The sequence below is a fragment of the Crocodylus porosus genome, unplaced genomic scaffold (assembly GCF_001723895.1).
Source record: "Crocodylus porosus isolate Cpor-Errol unplaced genomic scaffold, CroPor_comp1, whole genome shotgun sequence".
In the NCBI taxonomy this organism is placed as follows: Eukaryota; Metazoa; Chordata; order Crocodylia; family Crocodylidae; genus Crocodylus; species Crocodylus porosus.
In genome coordinates, this window is record NW_017728886.1 from 156,081,672 (window position 1) to 156,106,111 (window position 24,440).

A 24,440-nucleotide genomic window follows, 5' to 3' on the forward strand; every position below is an offset into this window, starting at 1 on the left:
CGGCTGACTTGAACACGTCCAGCCCCTCCAGAAGTCCCCTAACTAGTTCCACACTAACCTTTGGCTCAGTGAAATAGCTGTTCATTGACCCATACTTTTTAATTAAAAATAAATAAATTACAATTTTCAAGCACATTTTCACTGAAAACTTGCTTCTTTCTACCAGAGTAAATAATTCACAAAGAATAATTTATTCAACAAATTCAGACCCATTCCACTCATAAAATATCTACCAGAAGATTGCTTTTCCCTTGAACATGTTGGTTGTGCAAACATCTTTTCTAACTCTTTAAAATGTTTCACTCAATGGACTGATGATAAATAGTCCAATTTCAAGCTCCGTTCTCACTGGTCAGCTAAGTCAGTGGTATTCTCTTCTCACTTCCCCGCCGCCCTGCCACTGGAAAATGAGATACAACTCCCATATTTGTTATATGGGACTCTGAAATTCACTTTCAGTGAATACTTGTACTACACAAAATTAACTGCAAGGGACATTAAAACAGGCCAAAGAGAATGCATTTAAAAAGCCAAATGAATATTTACAGAAAATTTTATGCAATTTTTTACTCAGCTCTGCATTCTAGCTTTATATAAAAAGTAAGCTGTACATATGAATCATTCACTACCATGACGCAAAATATTAAACACAGATGTATAATTAATAGCTAACATGGATATTTACAAAGACCAAAAAAGTGCCTCCAGGTACACGGCCCCAACTATTCTTTAACTCTTGACTTGCAAGTCCATTTTCATGCCTTGAAACACAATATATTATGATGGTCTCTATCTGGGTCAGAAACCAAATTAGTTTTTTCTGGCTCTTTCTTTTAAAGTGCTTTTTGCTAAAGAACAAATTGAGAGGCAGTTATAAATAGTATCTTCACCCCATTTGCCTACAGATGCTGCCATGAGCTGAGGCTTGTTTGACACCTGCACTGTGAAAGTGTACAAATAATACCAGGAGCAACAAATTTTAAACAGTGGACACAAAACACCTTTCTCTAGTAAGGGCAAGGGGGATTTACAGGGGGGAAGAGACTTCTTGAAAAATCCAGACACTATCAAAACTCCTGGGCTTCTACTATGGAGCACTGAGAAAAGAAATCCACTTACCAGGCACAGCACCAAGATGTCGCAGGATGGATCCTGTATTATTAGGAAGGACTGTAAGGTTCCACCCATGCCTGTTTAATGAGGACAGAGATGTGAATAAGCATCACCATTAAAAGCAAACTAGTTTTACTATTTTAGTCACTCTTTTGACCTGTGCTCCTTTGTATAGGCTCTGTAGCACAGGGATTCCCAACCTTTTTAGGTCAGGGACCAGCAGACTGCAGACTGGAAGGACAGGCATACTGCAGGCTGGCAGTCAACCCTTTTTTATACTGAGTATAGAAAAGGGTTGGCTGCCAACCCGCAGGATGCCAGTCATTTCCAGTCCGTGGTTTGCCAGTCCGTGGTTACTTCCAGTCTGGCAGCTGACCCTTCACGGCCGGCACCAGGCTGCAGCCCGGGGGTTGTAGTAAACACAACAGTTATAGATAGAATAAGTGGCAAGAAGAGTCCAGGGTAATTATCTAACTATACCTTGAAAATGGTTCAGATTTTCCCACAGGAAAGCCACTCCCATGCGTGTTGGTATCCACTTTGCCACCATGAACTGCTACATGACAGTCCTTCTGTTCCACTATCCTCCAATACTCTTGCTATGGAATAAGAAGGTAGTAATACATGTTTAGTTCACTGAACAAACAAACAGTAAATTCCTTCAAAAGTTCACAAATGAAATGTTACAGTTCTTCTGGCACTCAGATCTCAAAAAAATACCACTTCTTAGGAAAAAAACCCCACCATTTTAAAAATGTATTATGGCTTAGCATCCCTTTGAAGACTCTTTCTGCCCATTTCACTGCTGGACAGAGACAAACAGAGGTGAAGCAATTGATGCAGACTCGCACAGGAAAACTTTAGCAGAACTATACTCAGAGTTTAGATCCCCTACTTGCAAGATCAACCAACCTTCTTCCTGCCATTAGCTTGTGCCTTTATTATAGTTATAATAATGGTGAAATAAAGAACAGAGACCTCATCTATTAGTTTCTTCATTCTTAGCTTGTACCAGACCCCTCATGCCCCATTGAGCCATACTCATCTGCTCCAGAGGAAGAAAGGTTTCCTTGGCCTCACCTCTACTTCAGCTACTGTAGGCTCCTTGGTGAAGCACATGTTCATGATATTTCTTGCCGTCCGGTAGAAGGTTGTTAAAGAAACAGACCTACCCTGTGAACCGAGAAAACACAATTACAACTGTAAAGAGAAAGATACCTCTATACTCCCTTCCCCCATAACCTCTCTCAGCAGTGCACACAAAGGCATGTGACAGATATATGCAGCTGGTGATTTACCATGCAAACCTTTGCCAATCATAGATGGCAGAAGGTGAGAAAATAAAACGTTTCCGAAAAAAATGGACATCATAGTCTGTTTGACCTAACACATTTCTTCCTAGAGCATATATCTGAAATTCCATTAACAGCAATGGAGGATTCCAGCTTCCTCTTGGGCAAGCAGAGAGGGTCCAGACACTATATTAAAACTTGTACTAAGGGTGCTTACATTTTAAAAGGTCACACTGGTTAAAAAACTTTGCCATGCAGAGAAGGAATTTTGAAAAGATTTGAAGAAACAATACAGATGCTATTTCAGTTTGAGCACGCATTGCACGGGATACAGGATGACTCCAATTAGAGACAAATTAGAGCTACACAGCAGAAAGGAACAAGATTACATTAGCTGTGTATGTAACAGAAAAGGGAGTTTAGCAGAATTAAAATAAGGGTAGTTATAAGACAGAGCCAGGGCTGGCATGGAAGAGTTTACTAAAATAAAATGAACTGAAACAGTAAAATGAGTTTGCCCAACTCCTTTGCCCATAAGATGGCCTTTACAGTGTAAGCAACATCAAGAAGAGACCCAATACTATTTTTCTTTTGTTTGCACAGAACCATGGAAACTTTCAGATACCTTCTCTTGTGAGTACTTACAATATCAGAAGCTCCAGGAAGAAATATGCATATAATAAACATGATATATTTGTAACTGGTACATATTCATAGGAAGAAATGTTGTAAACTCTACGTCTACCTACATTCAGGTGACCAACAGTTTTACTAAAAGATATTGGTAAAGTTTCTTCCTGTCAGAGTTAGAAAGCTGGTAATGTGTTAAATCAGTCTTAAATTATTTTCTCTTTGAGGTTTATATTAAGTTGAGTTGAAGGGAAGAAGAACATATGGGATCAGTAAAACACCATACAAATACAAGGCTTGGAGGTTAACAACTTTCCTACACCGTCTGGTGAAATGACGAACTTATATCTGAGCTGTTTAAATTCTTTCTTCACTCTAGGCCAGTAACTCAACCCTTTTAGACTTAAGCTACCCCTTAGAAAATGCCAGCTCTTAACTTTCACCTTTTTTGACTACAGGAAAATAACAGGGTAATTTTTCCATTGCAAACAATTCAGAAAGACCAGGACAGATCAGAATGTTTTTGACACTTTGGATTTCTATTTGAAATCTCCAGGTTTGTGTGAATCACGTGCAGGTATTTGCACACCTAGCAGTGCTAATATTGCATGCCACAGAACCTTGATTGAGAATCACTGCTCTGGGCAAAGGCAACAAATTAGGTAGATAGAACCAGGAGGGCTGACAACTAGAGAGTCATCATCACTCCATGCAGTATCTTGGTGAAGCCTTGATTATTCTGATTGCAAAAGACAAGTTCAAGTACAAAACTGGAAAGCAATGTCTGCTTTACAATAAGCAAGAAATCATAACAGCTTTCCCTTCTTTCCTCTGACACAAACTATGCTCTTTAATTTTCCAACCCTTCCCCACCCTTCCCCTGCCACAAAAAAAAAGCTTAAACTCCAGCACTTCAGGAGCTAAAGTGCATTATTTCATTTTTGAATAGCGAAATGCAATCTAACAGTAGTTTCTAATATTCTATGTCTGCTTAATTTTATGCAAGAACTACTACTGAGAGTGAACCGTGAACAACTAACACAGCAGTTTTTCCCAGATGGAAGCCAAAGCTATCAGGTCACTACAAAAATCTAGGGTTGCAACATTGTCACTTTTTCTTTATGTTGAATGCAGGGCAATTAGCTGCTACAAAAAGTTTGTAAATGTCCAGAGGCATCACTCTCCCATAAAGCTCACCATTGGATGATCTGAGATAAAATGAGCAATATCCTTCAACTTTTACTGCCCTTGTGAATCATTTATTGAGGCAGCATTTTTTAAACACATACAAATGAAAAAAACCCCTCATAAAATTCTTGACCCCCTACTTACAGTCTACAGGACTGTACACAGTCTTCACTAATTGCAAGTTGCTAACAAATACCCCTTATTAGTTTCTGGGGTTTACATTGGTTGCCTGTTTTTGTCGTACCCCCCAAAAAAACAAAAAACGAGGATTCCAGGCAAATCTAAAATGAACCACAGAATCATGCAAAAGTAGAGTTTAAAAGAACTTCAGGAGGTCAACCCCCTGCTCAAGGCAGGATCATCCTCATCTAAACCTTCCTAGGTAAGTATTTGCCGATCCAATTCTTAAAACTGCATGAATCCTCTTGCAGGACTACCAGGACCGATGCCTGCAGAACGTCCAAAACCACTAAATTGCTCCAGGTAAAGCAGGGGAATGAGGGCACTAGCAGTGTCCTGCCACTGCATGGACAGAAAATAGTTCATTAAAATATACTTGGGAGATGCAAGGAAGAGGATAATCCTTCCTCCACTCCCCCTTCCTTTTACAGAAGGCAACAACCTCTCCCTCTGCCCCAGCAGTCTATACCAATCTGACCATGGGTAAAATTCCTTTCTAATCCTAATCCTAAACTTGACAACTGGCCTGACCCTGCGTGCGCAGGAGCAGGACCCTCTAAACCGGGAACCTCCAGGTTTAAGTACCTGCAAGCTGACTGGCACACCCCAGGCAAAATCCCCAGACTCAGCTGCAGCTAACACCCAATGCTTCTGAAGAAAACGGAATAAAATCCTCAAACCTGTAGCAACAGGAGGGGGAACAAAATCCTTCCCAGGCCCATGTGGCAACCCGCAAAGCCCAGACGCATAGGAAAACCTGTAACTATGCCCTCCAGATTTTGAGCTGGGCATCAGGCATAGCACAGGACAGAAACTACGTAAGACAGTGAAGCGCACAACCAAATTAAATTCTTAATTCTTCCAAGCTTGCCCATATTTTCTCAAATCAAGACTGACATTGTTCAGCATCTGCCTGAAGGTTGCAAAACAAATGGAAACATAGAAGCTGAAGAACATTTGACTTGATGAATTTATCATGGTTTTCTTGAAATTAATTACCAAATGCTTTAAGAATTCACAGTCTAAAATGAAGTAGTTCAATAAAGGGAGGCCACGGGATTTTAAAAGCACTAAGCTGAGTCTTTTCAGCAGTAAGGTTCTCTAATAGAAACATTTCCAGCACAAAAATTCCATAGCGATTACTTCTCTTAATATACCTCTCCCTCCTCCTCCTTAATGGCAGGCTAATAGCACTGAGAACTTTAAATGGACTCAGCTCAAGAGAGAGAAGGCATCTTGCTTCTACAAATCACAGTTGGTTGGTGGTTTAAATAGAGGGGAGAAAGAGGAACATGGAAAAGCAGAGGTTATGTTTAAATGAGAGAGATCTAGGTATATAAGATAATCATTTTTAGCTCATTTGAAAATCATTAATGGATATACACATATAGGTGTCCTTTTGTGAAGGCAATAATGTGCCTGGACAAGAGGGCAACAGAGTTTATTACAAACTCAACATGGAATAATGCAGACACGTGACTTATGAAAACACTATTTCGATCTTGCTAAACCTTTGCGTTATTGAGTTCTCATTGTTTTCTTCTGTACCTCTTTATAACAAGTCTCCCAGGTAAATCTATGGTAACTGTCAGCACTGTAGCTAGTGCTGCCTGTTTCCTCTTTTGTTACTTGTGGGAAGTCGCAACACAAAATTACTCCCGCAGCTCTTTGCTGGCAGTTCATTTGTTCTATGCAGCTGGCATTTACAAATAATGCCTTTTTATTAACCAAGTGTTAGATCATACATGTAGGAATACGGTATGCTTATGCCATGGAGGACTGCACTTGCAAAGTAGCAATTCTGAAAATCCCATAGGAATCATGGGGAAAGCCAATAGATCATTATGATTATTGTACTTACCGCTGTGACTGTTAGTGGAAGACTAGATACCTCTGTTTAACATGTATCCCAGAACAACCACATGTTGGATGTGAGAACTGCTCGTCTGTATTAAGCTGAATGACTAGATTGCTATCACAGTCCCTCCTTTCTGGCCATTTTGAAATTCTTTAGCTTTGTTAAAGTGAAATTCAGAGCCCTGTCATATAACAGAAGCATCTATACCTTCTTCAAACATGGTATTTCAGAACTATAACATCAGCAGAGGTCCTGCTAGCACCTTCTCTAATATCCCCAAAGGAACATTAGTCTGAAGAGAATCCTTCCCCTGCCAACTTACAAAAACTAGGGAATGCAGCATTCAAGCTATATTTGATACATTATGCAATCGGGTGGCCTTAACCCAAATCCATAAATAGCACAGCTCTGAGATCAGCTGACAAATGCATTCAGTGCAGCTGAGAGCCAGCCTCGACTCCTAGCAATACAGAGCATCACACTAAAGAGCCAAGGACATGAATAAATAAATATAATAAAGTTGTTAAAGTATTTTATGTTAAAAGTATGTTATTTTAAAAGTATTGGACCTTGTTCTAGGTACCAGAGGTAGGGGCCGCAGGGGCAGAGAACTTGTCTGGATTCTCCTCCGTGTTCTTCCATGCAAAAAAACTGTATATTTAAACAACACGGTAATTTGAGTAGCAGGTCATATTTTGGGGAGCTGCATCTCAGGTACCATTTAAGCAAAGCAGTTCAAATTCACACCCCATACGTTACACACTCTGGCCCTCGCCTATCGTTCCAATTTTCAGCGAGCCTTATTCTGCCTTCTTTACACAGGATTGTTAGTTTGGCTTAAAATAAAACAGATCTCCCAAAATATTATAAGGCAGCCGTGTAGATAATATAATTGCATGGCTTGCTCAGGTCACTGTATCGCAGCTGCCTTTGGTAGATGGATGGTAGCATTAGTCAGATCGGCTCTGTGATTCAGCAGCGTTTGTTTCTAATAGTTGAAATGCATGGAGCATGAGCACATTTTCCACTTACTGACAGCCTGCCGCACGGTGCTGGAGGCGCAGTGATCAGACTTTAAGAGCATTCAGCACTTACCCTGTCCTAAATAACGCAAGGGCCAAGCTTGCTAGTGATGAGCCTGAATTTGGAAAGATCTGTGAAGGACTGGGCTTTACAACAACTGTGAAGTCCATTTCCCGCTTAGCATTTTAAAGCGCAATTCGTTACGTACAAAAAAACCCTTGACCTTTTGTTATACACAGGGAGAGCCATACAGATGTAGCTGCCAGGAGATCAGCCTTGCACCTGCTAGGAACACTGCTAACAGATTTGTTACTAAAGGGCGGGATTGATGAGGAAACCACAGAATAGGTAGCAAATCCAGTGGGCTGCAACAGAAATACGAACCAATCTTTAAAAAAAACAACCCATAAGCTTAGTCAGCCTCTAAACAGCTTAACAAATAAACTGCTTTGGACACTGTAATACTCAGAGTGCTGTCTGGTTTCACTCTGTAGTGATGGGATCAGGTGTGGGGAGGGAGCAGTGGCATAAGTTTACTGGGTACACACAGCAAGTACTGTGTTTCTCTCAGCACTGCAAAACAATTCAATTTAAAAACTACTCTCCGCGTAGTGGTGTCGATGCCTGTTCAATAGTGGGAAGCTGCCAAGTAAAATACGGCAAGACAGAGTCAACATTCTTTGCAAATGGATGTGCTTCACATGGGGAAGAATAAGTGTTTGTGTGACTATTTGTGCTTAGCTAAATTTGGCATTGTGGATGAAAATAGTGTTTGCATTTCAATTTGCACTTTCTCAATCTTGTGTATTTAGAGTGACATTAGTTTTGATGGCTCTATCAGGGAGAATTACTCTGCTCATTAAGAGATTGGCAAGAAACAGTAAGGAGAAGGCACAATACTACTTTAAAATATCACTAAAAAATTGAAAATAAAGTTGTGTCGGGGTAAGTGGACGGAGCAGCTCACCACATTTTTTATAAAAAGCCAGCTCCACAAATGGAAGTGGGGGAAGGGTGGGAGGAAAAAAATGTTTTCTGGTTTGGCAAGAGTCCAAACAGCACGGGAATGAAGTGAATAACCCTGTTATCAGTCTGCCTACCTCTAATAATTACCGGGCCAGCCACTGACCCTGGAACTCATTGGTTAGCTCCCACTGGTTCATACCCACACGCCGCACAGAGAACACATGCTGCAACGCTTTCACGGAAGAAGAGCATCAGAAACGGGCTTTACTACCTTGTATACACACTTGTGTAAGTCGCTAAGAACTCCCTTCTCCTCATCATCCTCCTCCTCTTCCTCCTCCTCCTTCATGGTCTCCTTTTCCTGAGTGAAGAGTCGCCGCCTGCCTGTCTTTAATGGGACGTCGACTTCTTTCAACTTGTTTCGGAAGCCATTTTTGTGAACCACACCATTAATGAGTCCATTTTTGGGCTCAAACCGGGGCAAGGAATGGAACTTGTAGGTGTTCTCCAAGTGTCCTTCTAAAGGACCTTTCCTTTTCTCCAGGATCTCCTTTTCCAGCAGGACCTCCTTCTCCAGTTTCTTGTGCTCCTCTTGGGAGAGGGAATCATAGGAGAGCAAGTACTGGCAGTAGGCTTCCTGCAGTTTTGCTAGCCTGTCCTGTGCAGTTTTGGGGATACGCAACATATCTGCCAGTTTGTTCCATTTCTTGAGGTCAGTCACTTGCTGCATGCCACCCATTTCGTTGATCAGCTGGAAAAAGCAGGCCAGATCTAGCTCACAGCCTCCTGGAGTCCACGCATGCGGGATGGAGGTGGAGGAAGGGGAAGGAAAACACAGAAAACAGTTAGAAAAGTTGCTGGCACATTGCTTTCACCATTTCTATCCTACCAGGACAATATCAGACACTCCAGATCCAGCTGGGTGTTTCTTTTTCACAATATCCCCAAAACTCCAGAGACCAAAACAGAATAGACCAGGCCCAACCTTACATGGCTCCTTGAGTTAACACAGCAGGCTTTTTTTTTTTTTCTTTTTTTAACTGTAGGTACCACTTGACTGCTAATGAATAACTGGATCACAGTTTGGTATTTACACTACCCTTCCTTCTAGGTGCTGCTTCAGGTCCGTTTTGAGTTAAGCTGCCATCTGTCTCTTGTCAGAGCAAGGCAGGTTCTTTAGTTCTCACGCTCTTTCTGTCCTCAGTTTCAGAAGCCCTTTGCTACCATCTTTTCCCAAACAATTGCATTTAAAAGAAATGAAAGAGGCACACCAGATAACCATGTAAAGCCTCAGCATTCAGCCAGGCCTGCTCCGTGCCCACTCCACACTGGTTGGAACCAGAAAATAAACAGCATCTTAGGGTGCCTATACACACGCCAATTTGAATGTCCCAGCGTGCCTCACAGTCATGCACATTTGCCATCCCATGTTTCAAAATGGCAGCAGAGGCACTTTACAACTCGTCAAACAAGCTTTAGTTAGTGTCCCTGCAGCCACGTTGAAATGTGGGACACTGTATATACATGACACTGTGGCATTTGAGTTACAGTGGCTGTCCAGGAGCTGCTCTAATTAAAACACCCCACTCCCTGCCCCAGAGCACATGTATAGGCATACAGATTAAATTTCCAGCTGCGCTTTGGCAATAGAAAGAGGCAAGTAACTAATGTATATCCTTTTACAGAGGGAGAGTGAGAATTCCTGAACATCTGTACAACACTGAACATGTCAAGCATTATCTTAGAGCAAAGTATTATCATTCACATGGCTAGAAGTGGAAAAATGGTAAACGACACCAAAAAGGAGAACTCAAAACAAAAGCTAAGGAGAACAGAGATTTATATCTTCTGAGGCCATAATTATCACAAACACGTTTCTGTCAATTTGAGCAAACTCAGTATAACCGATGTAATGTAAACAATGTAGTGTAAAAGGGCTGAGGGAGAGGGACACATAGCTAAAGATAGTTTGCAATTTGCTTTCTATGTTGGTTTTAGCAGTCGTAAAAGCATCAGTACAATTATACCCCTAACACTGTGGGAAGAGACAGTCAAGGAAAGAAAAACTGAGGACTGGGCAAAAGTTACTGTATTCTAGCATTCAGGTTATTAAATTAACAATACAGTTTCCACTTACAAGACAAGTTTAAAGAAACCTCAGCATCATAATTAGTGTCAAAGGACAGAAATAATAAATCAACAGAAATGGTTTATCCAAGTGACCTAAAACGGCTAATAATTAAACAGGACATTTGGAAAGGGTGGGGAGGAGAGACACCCAACCCAGCAATGCTTCTGTTAAAACCATTACTCCAGTGTCACCCTGTCTCTTCTTTCCACCCAGAGGGAATCATGGAAATGTTAAGCCCTAGCAGCCCCTCAATTAGTGTTTAATATGACTTGGAAATGCAACTGTAAAACAGGAGTGGGAGAAAGGGTATTACTATAAATCACCACTCTGCAGCTGCCTCCTCTCAAGGCCTATTTATAGTTCAACCATGCCTTTCACCATACTGTCAGAGCACAAGGACACGTGTGCGCTCTCCTGCAAATCACCTGTTGTCTCCCAAACTTTTCACAGCCGGTTATAGACTTTCCATCTCCTACGTTCCCCACCTTGAATTCCCCCCATACCTTCACCATGGGACCTCCCCTCCCCTTCAACAATGGTGGGGCTCAGAAGCATGACAATGCATGGTAAATCTGTGTGCAGTGTTTCAATGTTGGCACAGCTGCAACTCAGGCAGAACATTTTTAAGAATGCTTCTTGTTGTGATGTCTGTAACAGCACAATGTTTGGATGACACAATGGAAAAAAAATACCTGTCCTGAGATCACAAGGCTTTTCTGATGTTGAAAAATAGGTTAGAATTTGTTTTGTTTTGTTTTTTAGTGCTTGGCAAAGCCTTAGGACACATTATGGAGCAGCAGAAGCTTATCCTACGTAGCAACTATTCCTAGTGAAAATAGTACAGCTTCCAACCCTGAGGCAGAGGGGAGGTCAGGGCAACGCCTTAGGAAAAAGGAAACACATTTTTGTTCTGCTGCCTTTAGTCCTCCACATGAAGAGCACTTTTTTGTTTGTTTCTGGTCTAGCTTTCTCTCATATTACACAGCTCACAAAAAATTGGAGGTATCATTCAGAATAACTTTTCATTATATTAGATCCAATCATCTCTATATAGCTTAGCAATATCCTCCCAATTCTGAAAGGCTGGCATAGTTGAATAGTAGACGGTTTTCTTGAGCAACAGATATGTGCATACTCAACTTTAGTTGCCAACTGCAAAACTAGATGTCTCTCAAGCATATCATAAAATGTTCACAGGTACAACAAAATGGTAACACTTTGGGAATCTCTGCTCGTGCATCAATCATTCAGGGAGCATCGTATATTGTAGTAGTTCCTTGAAAATGCCTGCTAGAGTTGAAGATTTCAACATGGTTCTGTTCTACACAGCCATAACTTTTTAAAACATTCATCTGTTAAGCTTTTTTTCATAACAAAATGGCTGAAATGTCAAGCTTGGCATGAGTTATCAGTTCACTGTCTTTTTTTAATTAAAAAAACAGCTTCTTTTGAAGGGGTGGGAAAATGTAAAAGTCACATAGCAACCAGGCTCATTAAAACAAAATCTTAAATTTTCAGGCATGCATTTAATGCCAAGCCTTGAATATACCTCTGCTATTAGAAAATAATTTTAAATCTGAGACTGAAGCCAACAGGTTTCTAACCTGTGTGAGCTGATTATGTCCAGGTTCTTTTCTCCCTCTCTGCATCATTTTAATTTCCTACATATGTTATGTTTAAATGCAAATAGGTTAGTTGGAGCATAAGCTCCATGAGACTGGACCTATTATTTTGTTCTGATTATACAGCACCTAGCATCCAGGTTCTGATGCATAAATAAAGCTCCTAAGGCTTATTATAATGTAAATAAATACCATCAATGCAATCAGAAGGCTGTGAGGTCAGGGACATAAAGAAAAACAAAACAAAAAACCCCCCCAAAAATAAAAACAAAAAACAAAAAATCAAGAAACAAAGAGTTAACCCTGGTCCAGGAGTCTTAACTTAGCCGTCTTGTACACACAGACCTCTTCTTTCCATTGCCAGGTTAAACTTCACTTTAATATACATACATAGTGTACAACAGGCATACAAAAGGGTCGATGTAGTGCTGACAGAATAATTTTAACTTCTAGGAATCCCTAAAAATGTTGCATATTTGATTTTACAATCTTAACATTACAGTAAAATTACTTTTCTGCCTAGACAATACAGTAGAATATAGATCCCAATTCCTCCTCAAAATTCTATTGTAATATTTAATGACACATTATGGAGGAGAGGAGTTCTTGGTTCCATCTATCCTGCAATTTCTGTAGGGTTCTATTTTTCCCCACTATTCTATTTATGTGTTGAAACCAAACAAAAATTTGACAAATAAAATGTTATGTACACTCTAACTGGGGAAAAAAGTGCATTTTAAATAAAGTAATACAGACAGCAGTCTCAGAGGGAATAATGCCTCAAAGGCAAAACTAATGCCTGAGGCTACAACGTTAAGATCCCATGAGCTTGAACTCAGTGAGAAGTTGAATATACAAGTGTTTACTGAAAGATAAATTTATTCATTTTTCAATGCCGCTTACAGACAGCAAATGTGAAGTTGGTTAAAGATCAAAACTTATGATCCAATAGTTTGTTTTCCTTTACTTGCATGAATGTTCTTTACAAAGCACTGTCACATTTCTATCACACATGTCATATTTGACAGCAGACCATAAACCACAAATTCTTTTAAATAAATGATTTTTGCTCAGGCAACCACCTGCTGAGAGAAATAATGAAACCTCCATTTTGCAACGAACCACATTTTAACTACCTATTCTTGACACTTAATGATTGTTAAATGTCTGCAGGTCACTGGAAATGTGTGCTTTTAAGTGTCTAGATATCCAAAAAGAAGTCAGTTCAAAGACTTCTCTCCCCCTTGGTTAAATGCTTTTGAAGGAAGGAAATCTGGGGAAGGGAAGGAGTATTTGTTTTCCAGTTTAGCAGCACTACATAAATTGTAACAGAAAACCTCCTTGGGAAGGTCCTAAAACCTTCCAGTGCAACATTAAGCTAAGAATATGCTTATTTTTAAGAGTAAGTGGGAATGCTCATAACCAGGCTTTAAAAAACCCAATGAAAATTCAAGGTGGGATTAACCTGCCTCTGTAAAGCATTATAGAGAAGTCTGCACTGCAACCACCTGCACTGCACCTGGTCTTCAAAAAAACCCCAAACAGATGTTTCTAGTGTCCTGTAGTTTCACAAGGGTTCACTTAAATCTCAAAAGCAAACAAAGCATAAAGTTTAACACACAATGGCCTACAAACTGTGGGCAAGGGGCAGCGGAAGAATAGTGCTTACCTATGAGTGGGAGTTCGTCCATGGTAATGCCCTGAGATTTGAGGTGCTTCTTGATACAGGCCAACCGCTGCACATTGGGTCCCCAGCGCTTGCCCAGCTTATGGATGTGCTGAATCTGCGTCACAAACCGCATTTCGTCGTTCAGCTTGCACTCAGGTCTCCAGTCTGGAGGAGGAATCACCCTGCACATCCCATACTTCTCTACCTGAGCTCGGACTGACTCAATGTATATCAACGGGTCGTGGAACTCCTTGGCGGAGGGCCTGAGGATGGGAATCTCCCCCAGCATCCCCCACCCAGACTTACTGCTGCCCTTTTCGTGCTTTCCCGTCGAGTCTTGTGGTTTGTGCAAGGACTCAGTATGAGAGGTAGAACGATTTTCACAGGAGGCATTGTCAGTTTTGCCGTGTGCTTGTTTCCCTGGCGTATTCTTTCCAGCAGTGGCTCTTTTCGGCCTATTTCTTTCCAAACTCTTCTCCGGCACTTCCTTTTTTACATGTCCATTCAGCAAAGGCTTTTCCACAATTGCCTTTTTGCTTGCAGCTTCCGTTAAGCTAACTGCCCCTTTGATCTTCTTGGTGGGCGACTGTATTTTGTCTATTTGATTCGTCTCTTCCAGCCTCCTCTTAGAATTGCGAAGCCCTTCCCTCAACTGTCTCCCCACCTCCTTAGTGCATGTCTTTTGGTTCAACTTGCCATTGACCTTTACACTGTTAACAGCGGTATCGTTGGACTTGGACACTCCAAGGGATAGCACCTGTTTGCGGGTTTTTGCATTGCTACTTTCTATTTTCCCTGAGATTGTGTGGTTAACAGGTGAACTGGGTTTGTGGTGAGTTAGTTTGGTTTCCTTGACCAGTTCTTTCTTGGCTTTGGTGTACGTGACAGTTCCCTTTGTCACTGTTGCAGTATACTTCACAGTTTTGGGCGGTGAAGGTCTGACTTCTCTCATCTTTTTGGCACTGGCTGCATTTGCACCCGGAGATGACATCCGAGTGATCCCGTTGACTTTAGAAACCTGGGAGAGCCAGGAGCATCAGAAAAGGTGGAAGGAAGGAAACAGAAAACAGAAAAGTCAATTAGTAATGCTGAATGTCTTTTCAGAGTTTCTTGTTTGATAGGGAACACTAAAAGACAACCCCTTTCTGTAGTCCTGACTCCTGAATAAGGCCACAGGATTTGGCTCTTCATGTAATCATACATTTCATCCAGAGCAAACCAGGATCTGGACACATTTTTAAGACAATTAGAATTGGGGAAAAATAAAATAAAAGCAAGCCAATCCTGCTCTAAGTGAATAAAGCACATGCTTCTACCTCGAGTAGAGGCAAGGGCACATGACACATGCTGTTCCACTTAAGAATGCTACTGCATTCCTCAACTACTGTAAATGTCCCTTATGGTATCACAGAAATGGATACTCCAATCCAATACTTTCACAAACAACCCTTTCAGGACTCAAGATGCTATTCCCTCCCCCCACCCAAGTGCACACACAAATAAATACCCCCTAACTAGGCATGAGTGGTTTAGTATTAATGAATAATGCACAGAATTCCCTCCCACCCCATTCCCAGGAGCTTACAAAATTGAGCACTTGTATTTGAACAAACATCAACCTATACTTAAACCAGGGGTTCCCGTGGCAGGTCCCTTGGTCCTACCTGGCCTAGGCACCATCCTGGCCTGCCACCGCCTGGGCACACAGCAGGGCTTGGGCAGCTCCACAGCTGGACTACTTTTCTAGGCTGCCCAGGCAGTGGTGGCACCTTCTGGCTGCTACTGTTGCTGGCTCCAGAGCAGCCAGAACCAAGACACGCAGCCCCAACCCCAGCCCACCTCGTGCCTGCTCCAGACTCGCCCACCCATGTTAAGCAGCAGCAGCTGGGCAGAAAGTGCTGCTTGGTGCCAGGGAAAAGCAGCCCCTCCCCCTCACCGCTGCCAGGCCCTTCTTGCTGCAGCCACCTGGGAGCCACACCCAGGCTGCCCTGCGGCTCCTCTGCACTGCTACCACTGCCTCAATGGGCAGAGGCAGCAGTGACAGTGGCAGAGAGGAGCTGCAGGGCAGTCTAAGCATGGGCTCTAGGCAGCTACACCAAGGAGGACCTGGCAGCAGTGAAGGGGAAGGGCCCTTTTCCCCCATGCCAAGCAGCAGCTTCTGTCCAGCTGCTGCTGCTGCTCAGCATGGATGGGTGAGCAGGAGCAGGCACAGGGCAGACCGGGTTCAGGGCTGTGAGCGGGTTCCAGCTGTTCTGCTCCGGCCTGGGAGCGGGCCAAGGTCAGGGCTTGGACTGTGAGTTGTTGGCAGTAGCAGGTAGGAACCACAGGGCTCATAGGCCTGGGGGACATGGAAGGGGAAGAAAGGGAAGTGCTGACTGGTTGGGGGGGGGGGCACACACGCATGTGTGTCCATCCCATGCATACCCCACCACACCCACACACCCACCCCCCAACAACCCCCCCATGGCACACACAACACCCCCACACACTTCCAGCCCCCCAACCACACTGCACAAGCACACACAAATAAGGACAAAAATATTTTTTGAAATAAAATGTTATAACAGATGTCTGATTTTTAGTGTATGATTTGGGTTTTTTTCCAGTTCCAAGATGGCAAACCCCTCTTGCCAAAAGAAGTACTTCTGGGGACAAATGGAAGGACTTCCAGCGGCAAAGACTGGGGGCTTAGGGGTGGGACTTCTGGTCTCAAGATGGCAACCAGGGGTTGGGGCACCTGTCAAGGGGCAGGGCTACCCTTGTGGCCTTAGGCTGCTCGCCAAAACTCATTAAGCAGCCCTACAGCCGAAATAATTACTCACCCCTGAAAAACATATATGTAACATATGATGCACCCAGCAGATCAGAATAGCCATGAAGGATCCAGTCTGTCATATACACTGAATTTGTGGCAGCCCATTGTTACAGTTATTCATATGGAATAAAATCTGTACACTAGTTATGATGGGTGCATTTACAAAAAGTTTGATATCTGGGCAGCTTTACCTACATGCCTAAAGAACATTTATCATGTCTTATTAATGACTAATATTTTACCACTGTAAGCTAAAATTATTGAATGGCACCTCCTAAACTTAAATATCTGAACTCAGTTAGGAAAGTAAAAGTGTTCACTTAATTATCACCAGGTAATAGCAGTAACTCTTGCCTCGAAATGATCTAAAAGCCAGGCTACCTCCATTTAGGGAACAGCTTAGGTAGGCAAGATATTGCTGTCTTACATTCTTGAATGACTGAAGACCAGTGATGGTATAAGAAAACTTGAAAAAAGTACCCAAATTTTGGAACTTCCATGAGTGCACTGACAGCATATGTTCATGTGTTAATCACACTGAATCAGGGCTCAGAAAATAAAACAATGCTTTGTGCACACAGGGAGCCTATACACATGCAGCAACACAGCTCCAATGCACTGTAATTACAGCATGTTGGAGCAGACTCGATTAATAGAGCCTACTGGAACACGATAATTACCATGGTCCAGAAGACTCTAGCATCATATGCATTTGCATCCCCACACTGAAAAATGGTGGCAGGAGGACTTTAAAGCTTGTTTGATGAGCTTTAGTTAAAGTGTCCCCACTTAAATTTTTCAGCACAGGGATGTTGATGCACATGACGTTCTGGGTGTTTTAATTAGAGCGGCTCCCAGAGCCACAATGGGCATGTCCACACAGGATGGCACTAGGGAATGCTGCAATGATGCATGACATGAGTGCTACACCTGGAAATCAATGTTAAGAAGCCTTAGTGAGGTGCTGGGTAGCTTACTCTATTAGAAAAGCTTACTGTATTGGAGAGCATACTGACTGCATTAAGGCAGCTACCTGACACACATTTTGGGGTGTAGCGCACATAGAGCAGGCTTTTCCTGATCACTGAAAGGCAGAGCAGCGTGGCATGCATTGCTAGCACAGTCCTTTGGGATTCTGAAACACTGTTCACTCAGGCCTCAAAGCTCCTTAAAATAGACCCATTTTATAGCTGGATATTCTGACACAGAAAAATGAAATAAACTGGTAAAAGGATACTATCAAAATAGGAATCCTGACTCTTCCTTCATTACTCTCACCTCACTATTCACACCTTCCTTCTGAGTTACACTCTGAGTTTTACATTATAGACATGCACAGCACACACAGATTTCCCCGTGTTACTGAGTTTGGAGCTGGAATTGGACCCCGTTAAAAACAGCCAGCATTCATCCTTCTTCAGGGAGCTCAAATGATTAGAGAGTTCAAGGGCAGCCTTTTCCATTCAAAACCTGTTTATCTGATGGGTTCATGTTTCACCTTGAGCCTTCCAGATAGACGGTGTGTAGACACTGTATGTAAGTAAACACTGGCTATTAAAAGGTGCGTTTGTGAGCCTGCTGAGCAGCATGGATGCGTGCTCTGCATTGCTGAGAAGGAGGCTTGGGATTGATTCATCTGTTTTTCCACCCCAAGAGCCACTCTGGCTGAGTGTGATATAAAGGAAGCCCCATGAAGCTCATGGCCATCATAACATGCCTTAAGCATCTTCCTTTGGCTGTATAGGAACCCAGGAGCTACTGTTTTAGATTTAGTTCTAACATGGAGGAATTAATTGAGAACTTGGAGGTAATTTGAGGTGAAAGTGATTGTGAAATGCTAGAGGTTGCTAGTCTAAAGGGAGGAAGAAGCAAGGACATCACAATAAGAATAATGGACCTGAAAATGCAGACTTTAGTGAATTCAGGGAACTAGAAGGTGTGGTCCCTTAGACAGAAAGGCTTAGGGATAACAGTGTACTGCAGAGCTGGCAGTTACTGAAAGAAATTACATTAAATGCACAACAGCAAATATCCTCTTGTGGAAGAAAGATAGGAAGCATAGTAAGAGACTATTATGGCTGCATCAGCAGCTCTTCAATGACCTGAAAATCAAAAAGGAATTACATAAATAGTGGGGGGAGTGGAGGGAGAAGGGGAGGGCCATAAAGAAGGACTATAAAGGAACAGCACAAGTAGGAACAGCCAAAATCAGAAAGGCAAAGGTGCAAAATGAGTTTCAGTTAGGAAGGGACAAAGATGGCTGTAAGAAAGGGGTCTTTATATACATTAAAAGTAGAAATATCAAACTCATCTGGCCCTGCTGTATGTGGCTATCTCTGTGCACCAAATCTGGCATGCAGGGCCAGTCTATGGGCCCAATCTGGACTGGCCTTGGATCACAGAAAAGCCCTGTGCTGTGTGCAGCCTATGCCATACAGGCTCCATGTGACAAACACACTGGGCTAGGGCCAACACACTGGATGATATGGCTCCATGAGATGGATCCAACCTGTGGGCCACATGTAACACCCCTGATTAAAAGTAAAGAACGCAATGGAGAGTATAGGCCTATTACTGCAAAGAGAAGGAAGGTAAAGAGAAGGCTGTGCCTCCTTTGCTTATGATTTCACTAAAAATGGTCCCCTGTAACCAAATACTTTATAAATTATTTTAACAAGGAGTTAGGATTGCCAACCAGAGTTAATAAAGTACAAGCCAAAGAGCAGTTAGACAAGATAGACACGCACTCAGGCTGGTTTAAGCAAGTTATCCATGAATTCTGAGAACTCATGCAAGCACACCTAGCTTTAAAAGAGAGGAGCAGAAGGATTGAGGAAGTTAACCTTAACTTGATTACTGGAAAGATACTGAAATAAAATTATTAAACAATCGATTTGTAAGTATGTAGAGGAGAATAAGGTGATGATAACAAGCAGTGTGGGGTTGTCGGAAGATGATGTGGTGAAACCTGTTTCATTTTGGAGTTATTGGCTGAGTTAAACATGGGGAAAGCAGTATATGAATATTTCATGACTTTGCAATACTTCTGAAATGGTCTTGCTGGATTCTCTCATGAGCAAGCTAAAAAAAAAAAAAGCTTGGTTGAGGTGTAATTGCCACTTGGCATATGCAAAACTGATCAAAATACTATCAGAGAACTGTTATCAATAGACTCTGATCAAACTGAAAGGGCATCTTAAGTGGGGCCTCTCAGGGCAACTGTTCAACACTTTCATTAGCAACTTGGATGCCAAAATAGATTGTACCTTTACAAACATTTAAGGATATTACCAAGACAGGAGACAATTGTAAGCACTTTGGAGACCAGATAAAAATTAAAAATGAACTTGACAAATTAGAGGATGATCCAAAGAAAAAACAATGCCTCAACAAGATGAAAATCAATGAAGATAGGTGTAAAGTGATACACTTCAAAAAGAGAAATCAAAAACACAAACACAAAATGGGGAGTTACCTACCTAGGCAGTAGCAAGGCATGCAAGGATCTGGGGGTGGATCACAAATTAAAAAATGAGTCAATATAGTGTAATGCTGTTGCAAAAGAGGCAGCAGCAAAAGAGGCATTTCTAATGGGATGTACTACACAACAGGGAAGGTAATAATTCTGCTCCACTCCTCACTGATGAGACCCCAGCTAGAATAGGGAATCCAGTTTTGGGCACCACACTTGAAAATACTGAAGAGTCGCCAGACGACAGAAACAATATGATAAGAGGCTTAGAAAGCATGACCTGTGAGGAAAGGTTAAAGGAAACGTGTTTATTAGTTTAAAACAGAACTGAAAGGTAAAAGTCTTCCAAAATGCAAAAGTCATTTTTAAAGAGGCCAGTGGTCAATCCATACTTACGGGGAGAAAAACAAGAAGAGATGAGCTTAATCTGCAGCAAAGATGAGGTGAAATCGGAGGATGGTGTTAGAGTCACAACACACTGGTCCAGGCTACCTATGGATGTTGTAGAATCCCCTTCAGTGGAGGTTTTTAAACAACTATCTATCTGTCAGGGATGGTCTAGGTCTGACTGATCCTGCCTCAAAGCAAGATATTAGACTAAATGATCTCTTGAGGTCCCTCTCAGACATGTTTTTTTCTAGGGTTTTATAATTCTGTTCATAGTAGTTGGAGACAGGCTGTAAAGGCAATTTGAGCCACTCCCTGAGGAGGGTAGATCTGGTTGTGTGCCTCAGGAAAAAAAAATATACAGGGAGAACAAATAGAGGAAATCTTATGGCTCAGCAAGACTTAAAGCATCTTCTTCCTCACAAGAAAAAACCTTAAACTTCTTTCTCCAGTTCCAAGGCAGAAATAAAACTGCCAAGATACAACCCTCTGAAAAACCACATTTATTATGAAAACAGTAACTTATCAAAACTAGTTAGCCCCATTATAATACCACCACAAAGTGACAGCTGAGATCACTCAGAGCTAGTTCTGAAGCTGAAGGGAGACATATGCTTTATGCTATGCAATGGCCCATCCTTGAGGAGGAACAGATCATTTTAAATCCCAATTCATTCTACAAAGTTACACCTTTAGGGCTGCATTTCAGATGAGACAAAAAAGAGTCTTCTGTATTTGAGAATGCATAATACAGCCCCAAATTTTTCTTCCGATTGTTAAAATGCTTTTCCTCAAGCACTAAGGAAAGCATACAAGGCTGAAGCACTACTGGAAACTTCATTTTGGAAAGAACTGTCACTTTGTACAGTAGCTTCTATTTGATGGTTTTGAAGTACTTCATTTACTCATCTCTCGCCCCTCCCATGGAGCCCACAGATCTCTCCAGTACAGAGATTAAGAATTGCACTTGGAATATATGGATACAAAAACATATATAGGCCAGAAGAGACCACACTTCAAGTGGAATTAGGCTGCCATAAACTTCTTCAGGCCAGAAACAAATGGAACAATCAATGTGGTTAGTCATCACCAGAGTATTAGGTGGAGACGGGCTTTCACAGTAACAAATGTGAAATTCTGTCTAGCAAGCAAAGCATCTGTACGTCTCTCTCAGGACCCAACAGGCGATTGATACCAAAGCAAACAAAGTAATGGTGGTAGGCATGTTCTTACCTTTCTACTGTTGATATGTCTCCCCCCATTAACCGTCAAACCAAAAACATACAGACACATTGAGAGCCAACCTAATAAAGTGACCGCACTGCCAACTGCGCAGGTTCACCATATGGGGTCTAGTGCCACAGCTCCATCCCGAGGCAGTGCTTACACTGAGCACATAAGAAAGAAGTAAATTTAATTCAAGTAGTAACAAAGTGATAGACATTAGCCTTCATCACTCGTTAAAGATTTGTGCTTATAGTGAACCCACGGATACCAATACATTTCTCTTTGGTTTTCAGTCGCCTTTCATTTTTTTGTTGATATATATTCATTTTCATACCACTCTTCTCCAGTAATGCATGAGAAAGCTTCTCAGGCAGTGAAAATTCTATTAGCTTTTAGTAAAGTATATGGGACCAAGACTGAAACTTGCAGAAAAGTTTCTTTTAATTTATAGGCCAGCCTTGGCTGGATGCAGAATGCTCCAAATATGAAGTCTCTCTCCCCACTTTTTTTTTTTGTGAAGTATTACTTTAAAGCTGTTTGTTAGTTTTTTGGGTTTTTTTTTTACTTTTCCACAGCGCACAGTTCTCCATACACACACACACACGCAGGCACACACACAAAACATAAAAGTAACAAACAGCTTGTTAGAAAACAACAACAAAATGCTTTGGTCCCAAATGATTTTAAATTGTAGGACTGAAGTGCAGTTCATTCATAAAAATATTTCTGCACTGATACAACCCTGGAGTTTTACAGAGTTAAATTATCTTACTAGACCAACAGAGGGCCCCATTCCACTAGATTTTCTCTCCCTATAGCCCTTTTTAAATTGGGGGTTGGGAGAGAGAAGGGGGGAGGGAAGACAGAAAACGAGAAAGATAAACAGAGAGAGCCAGCGCACAAGCAGGCGCACGTGATGAGGCAAATGCACACCAGAGAGAAAAAGAAAAGAGAGAGAGAAACATCTGTAGGCTTTGTTTTATACAGGACAAAATGCATTTTGCCAAACGTTATGGAAGAAAACAGGACATGTGGTTGGAGCCCTCATGAAACAACTCTCTCCCTTGTGGAAAACACTAGATATCTAACACTGTCCAACTAATTGGCAAGGCAAATGTTTTAGTACAGCCCCTTTCACCATACGTGCCATATCGAGAAACCAGTCCTTTTATAAAATCTCCGTAAGTTTCAGCCAACCTCTCAAAAGATTTATACAAATGGTATGAAGAGCTTTTTTTATGACTGGTTCATGGAATAAAAGCAATATACTTAGTCCTATAGTTTTAAGCTTAGGAAAGCTGTCTCCGTTTGGATCCTTTCCTCTGCTTTGAGTTTTAAGATGACTGCCTTTGAGGTATGTGTATGAATGGCTAATTTATGCTTTTGGACCACTAGGAGAAGTAAAGTATTATCCTAGAATCTGTCTCTTCCCTATTGTATCATGACTCAAAACATCTCCTCTGATTGAAATCAAAACATTTGAATCCTGGCAGAAAATTTTTCAGTACATCCCTTAGATATCAGACTGATTTGCACTCAACATCTAGAAACTTATTTTTGCTGTTCTGCTTAGACTCAGGGTTTTTAAAGTTTCTAACAGCTGCATATGCAACTCTTATATAAAAAAGTTTTACAGAATGTTTTGGTTAAAACCTATTATGTCCTAAATCTGTACTGGAAAAATCAGATTTTAGGTAGGATTAATTAAATAGTTTAAAATCAAATTGCTTTTCCAATAATGGAAAAGATTTACTTCAAATCACAAAAATATTAATGCAAGTGGCAAGGATTTTTTAGGCTGATAGCTTTTATTGGACCAACTACATAACTGGCAATGAAAAGCTTGCCTAATTTTAACCCAGTTACATAGTTGGTCCAATAAAAGTTATCACCCTCAGAAATCCGTATCTGGTATAATTTCTGGACCATCCTGGCCACAACATTACTCTTACACAACACCAAAAATATAAACGAAATGTTTTTACCACATGAAGACTAAAATACTATGACTGTACAGATCTGGTTTATCTTGGGGTTTCTGTGCAGTCAAAGATACAGCTTACAAACTGCTTCCAATTTTGAAACATATCTGTCTATACAACACATTTAGAGATTGTCACTTAGCTTTTTTATACTACCCGTAAGAACCTTAAATGTGTATGATGCTAAACAAAAAGTTAAATGACTAATACCACTTCAAAGAAATTACAGGCTTGGCTTAGTGAATATGAAAATATGAGATGACAACAGAGGTAGAGTTTGGGAAGGAGGGTCAAAGTCAAAAGAGTAGGGTGAAAACAAAAGTGATCACCAGTGATCTGGGTTTTCCAGGGAAAAACTGAGAAAAATCACAGATTCCTTGTTTTTAAAATCGGAGAAAATGCCAATTTCCATTTTTAGCAGAGAAATCCGTGGATTCTCCGCTTTTGCAAAGAGCTCTTACAGGCTGGCACAGCTCCAGCCTGCAAGGGTAATTGCAGAAAGGGCAAGAAACCCCCAGGCCTGCCCGGAGGGGTAGGAAGAGGGGGGAAGGGCAAGGCCTGAGCCTCTGAGTCAGCCAAGGCTGGGCCCAGGCCCAGACTCAGACCTCCCCTTCACCCCTGCTACCTAGAGGTAAGTGGGGCTGCGGGGCAGAGCTGGGGAAGATGCTTGGAGACTGAGAGCAAGGGGTGCTGCTGGCCCCAGGCGGCACACCACAGCTGGGAACAGGGCCAAATCTCCTAATCAAATGGGCCCCGTCCTCCACCCACTCTCCCAGCCCCATCAATGGCTGCCCCAACTGGCCCCAGCATCCCAACTCTTTAAAAAAAAAAGCAGCCCCACATTCACCAGCTCTTGCCATGGAGGGGTGTGATCCCCACTGCCCC

General features: G+C 41.8%; 1 protein-coding gene across 1 annotated transcript in view; it reads right to left on the reverse strand.

Moving 5' to 3' along the window:
• JARID2 (jumonji and AT-rich interaction domain containing 2) overlaps nt 1-24,440 on the reverse strand; it is a 314,361-nt gene that overhangs the window by 25,165 nt on the left and 264,756 nt on the right. The window contains exons 7-11 of the mRNA XM_019543649.1: nt 13,673-14,690; nt 8,522-9,036; nt 2,194-2,286; nt 1,594-1,712; nt 1,120-1,190 (exon numbers count right to left, since the gene is read on the reverse strand). Of these exons, the coding sequence (XP_019399194.1) occupies nt 1,120-1,190; nt 1,594-1,712; nt 2,194-2,286; nt 8,522-9,036; nt 13,673-14,690 (1,816 nt within the window). The remainder of the gene's footprint in view (nt 1-1,119; nt 1,191-1,593; nt 1,713-2,193; nt 2,287-8,521; nt 9,037-13,672; nt 14,691-24,440) is intronic.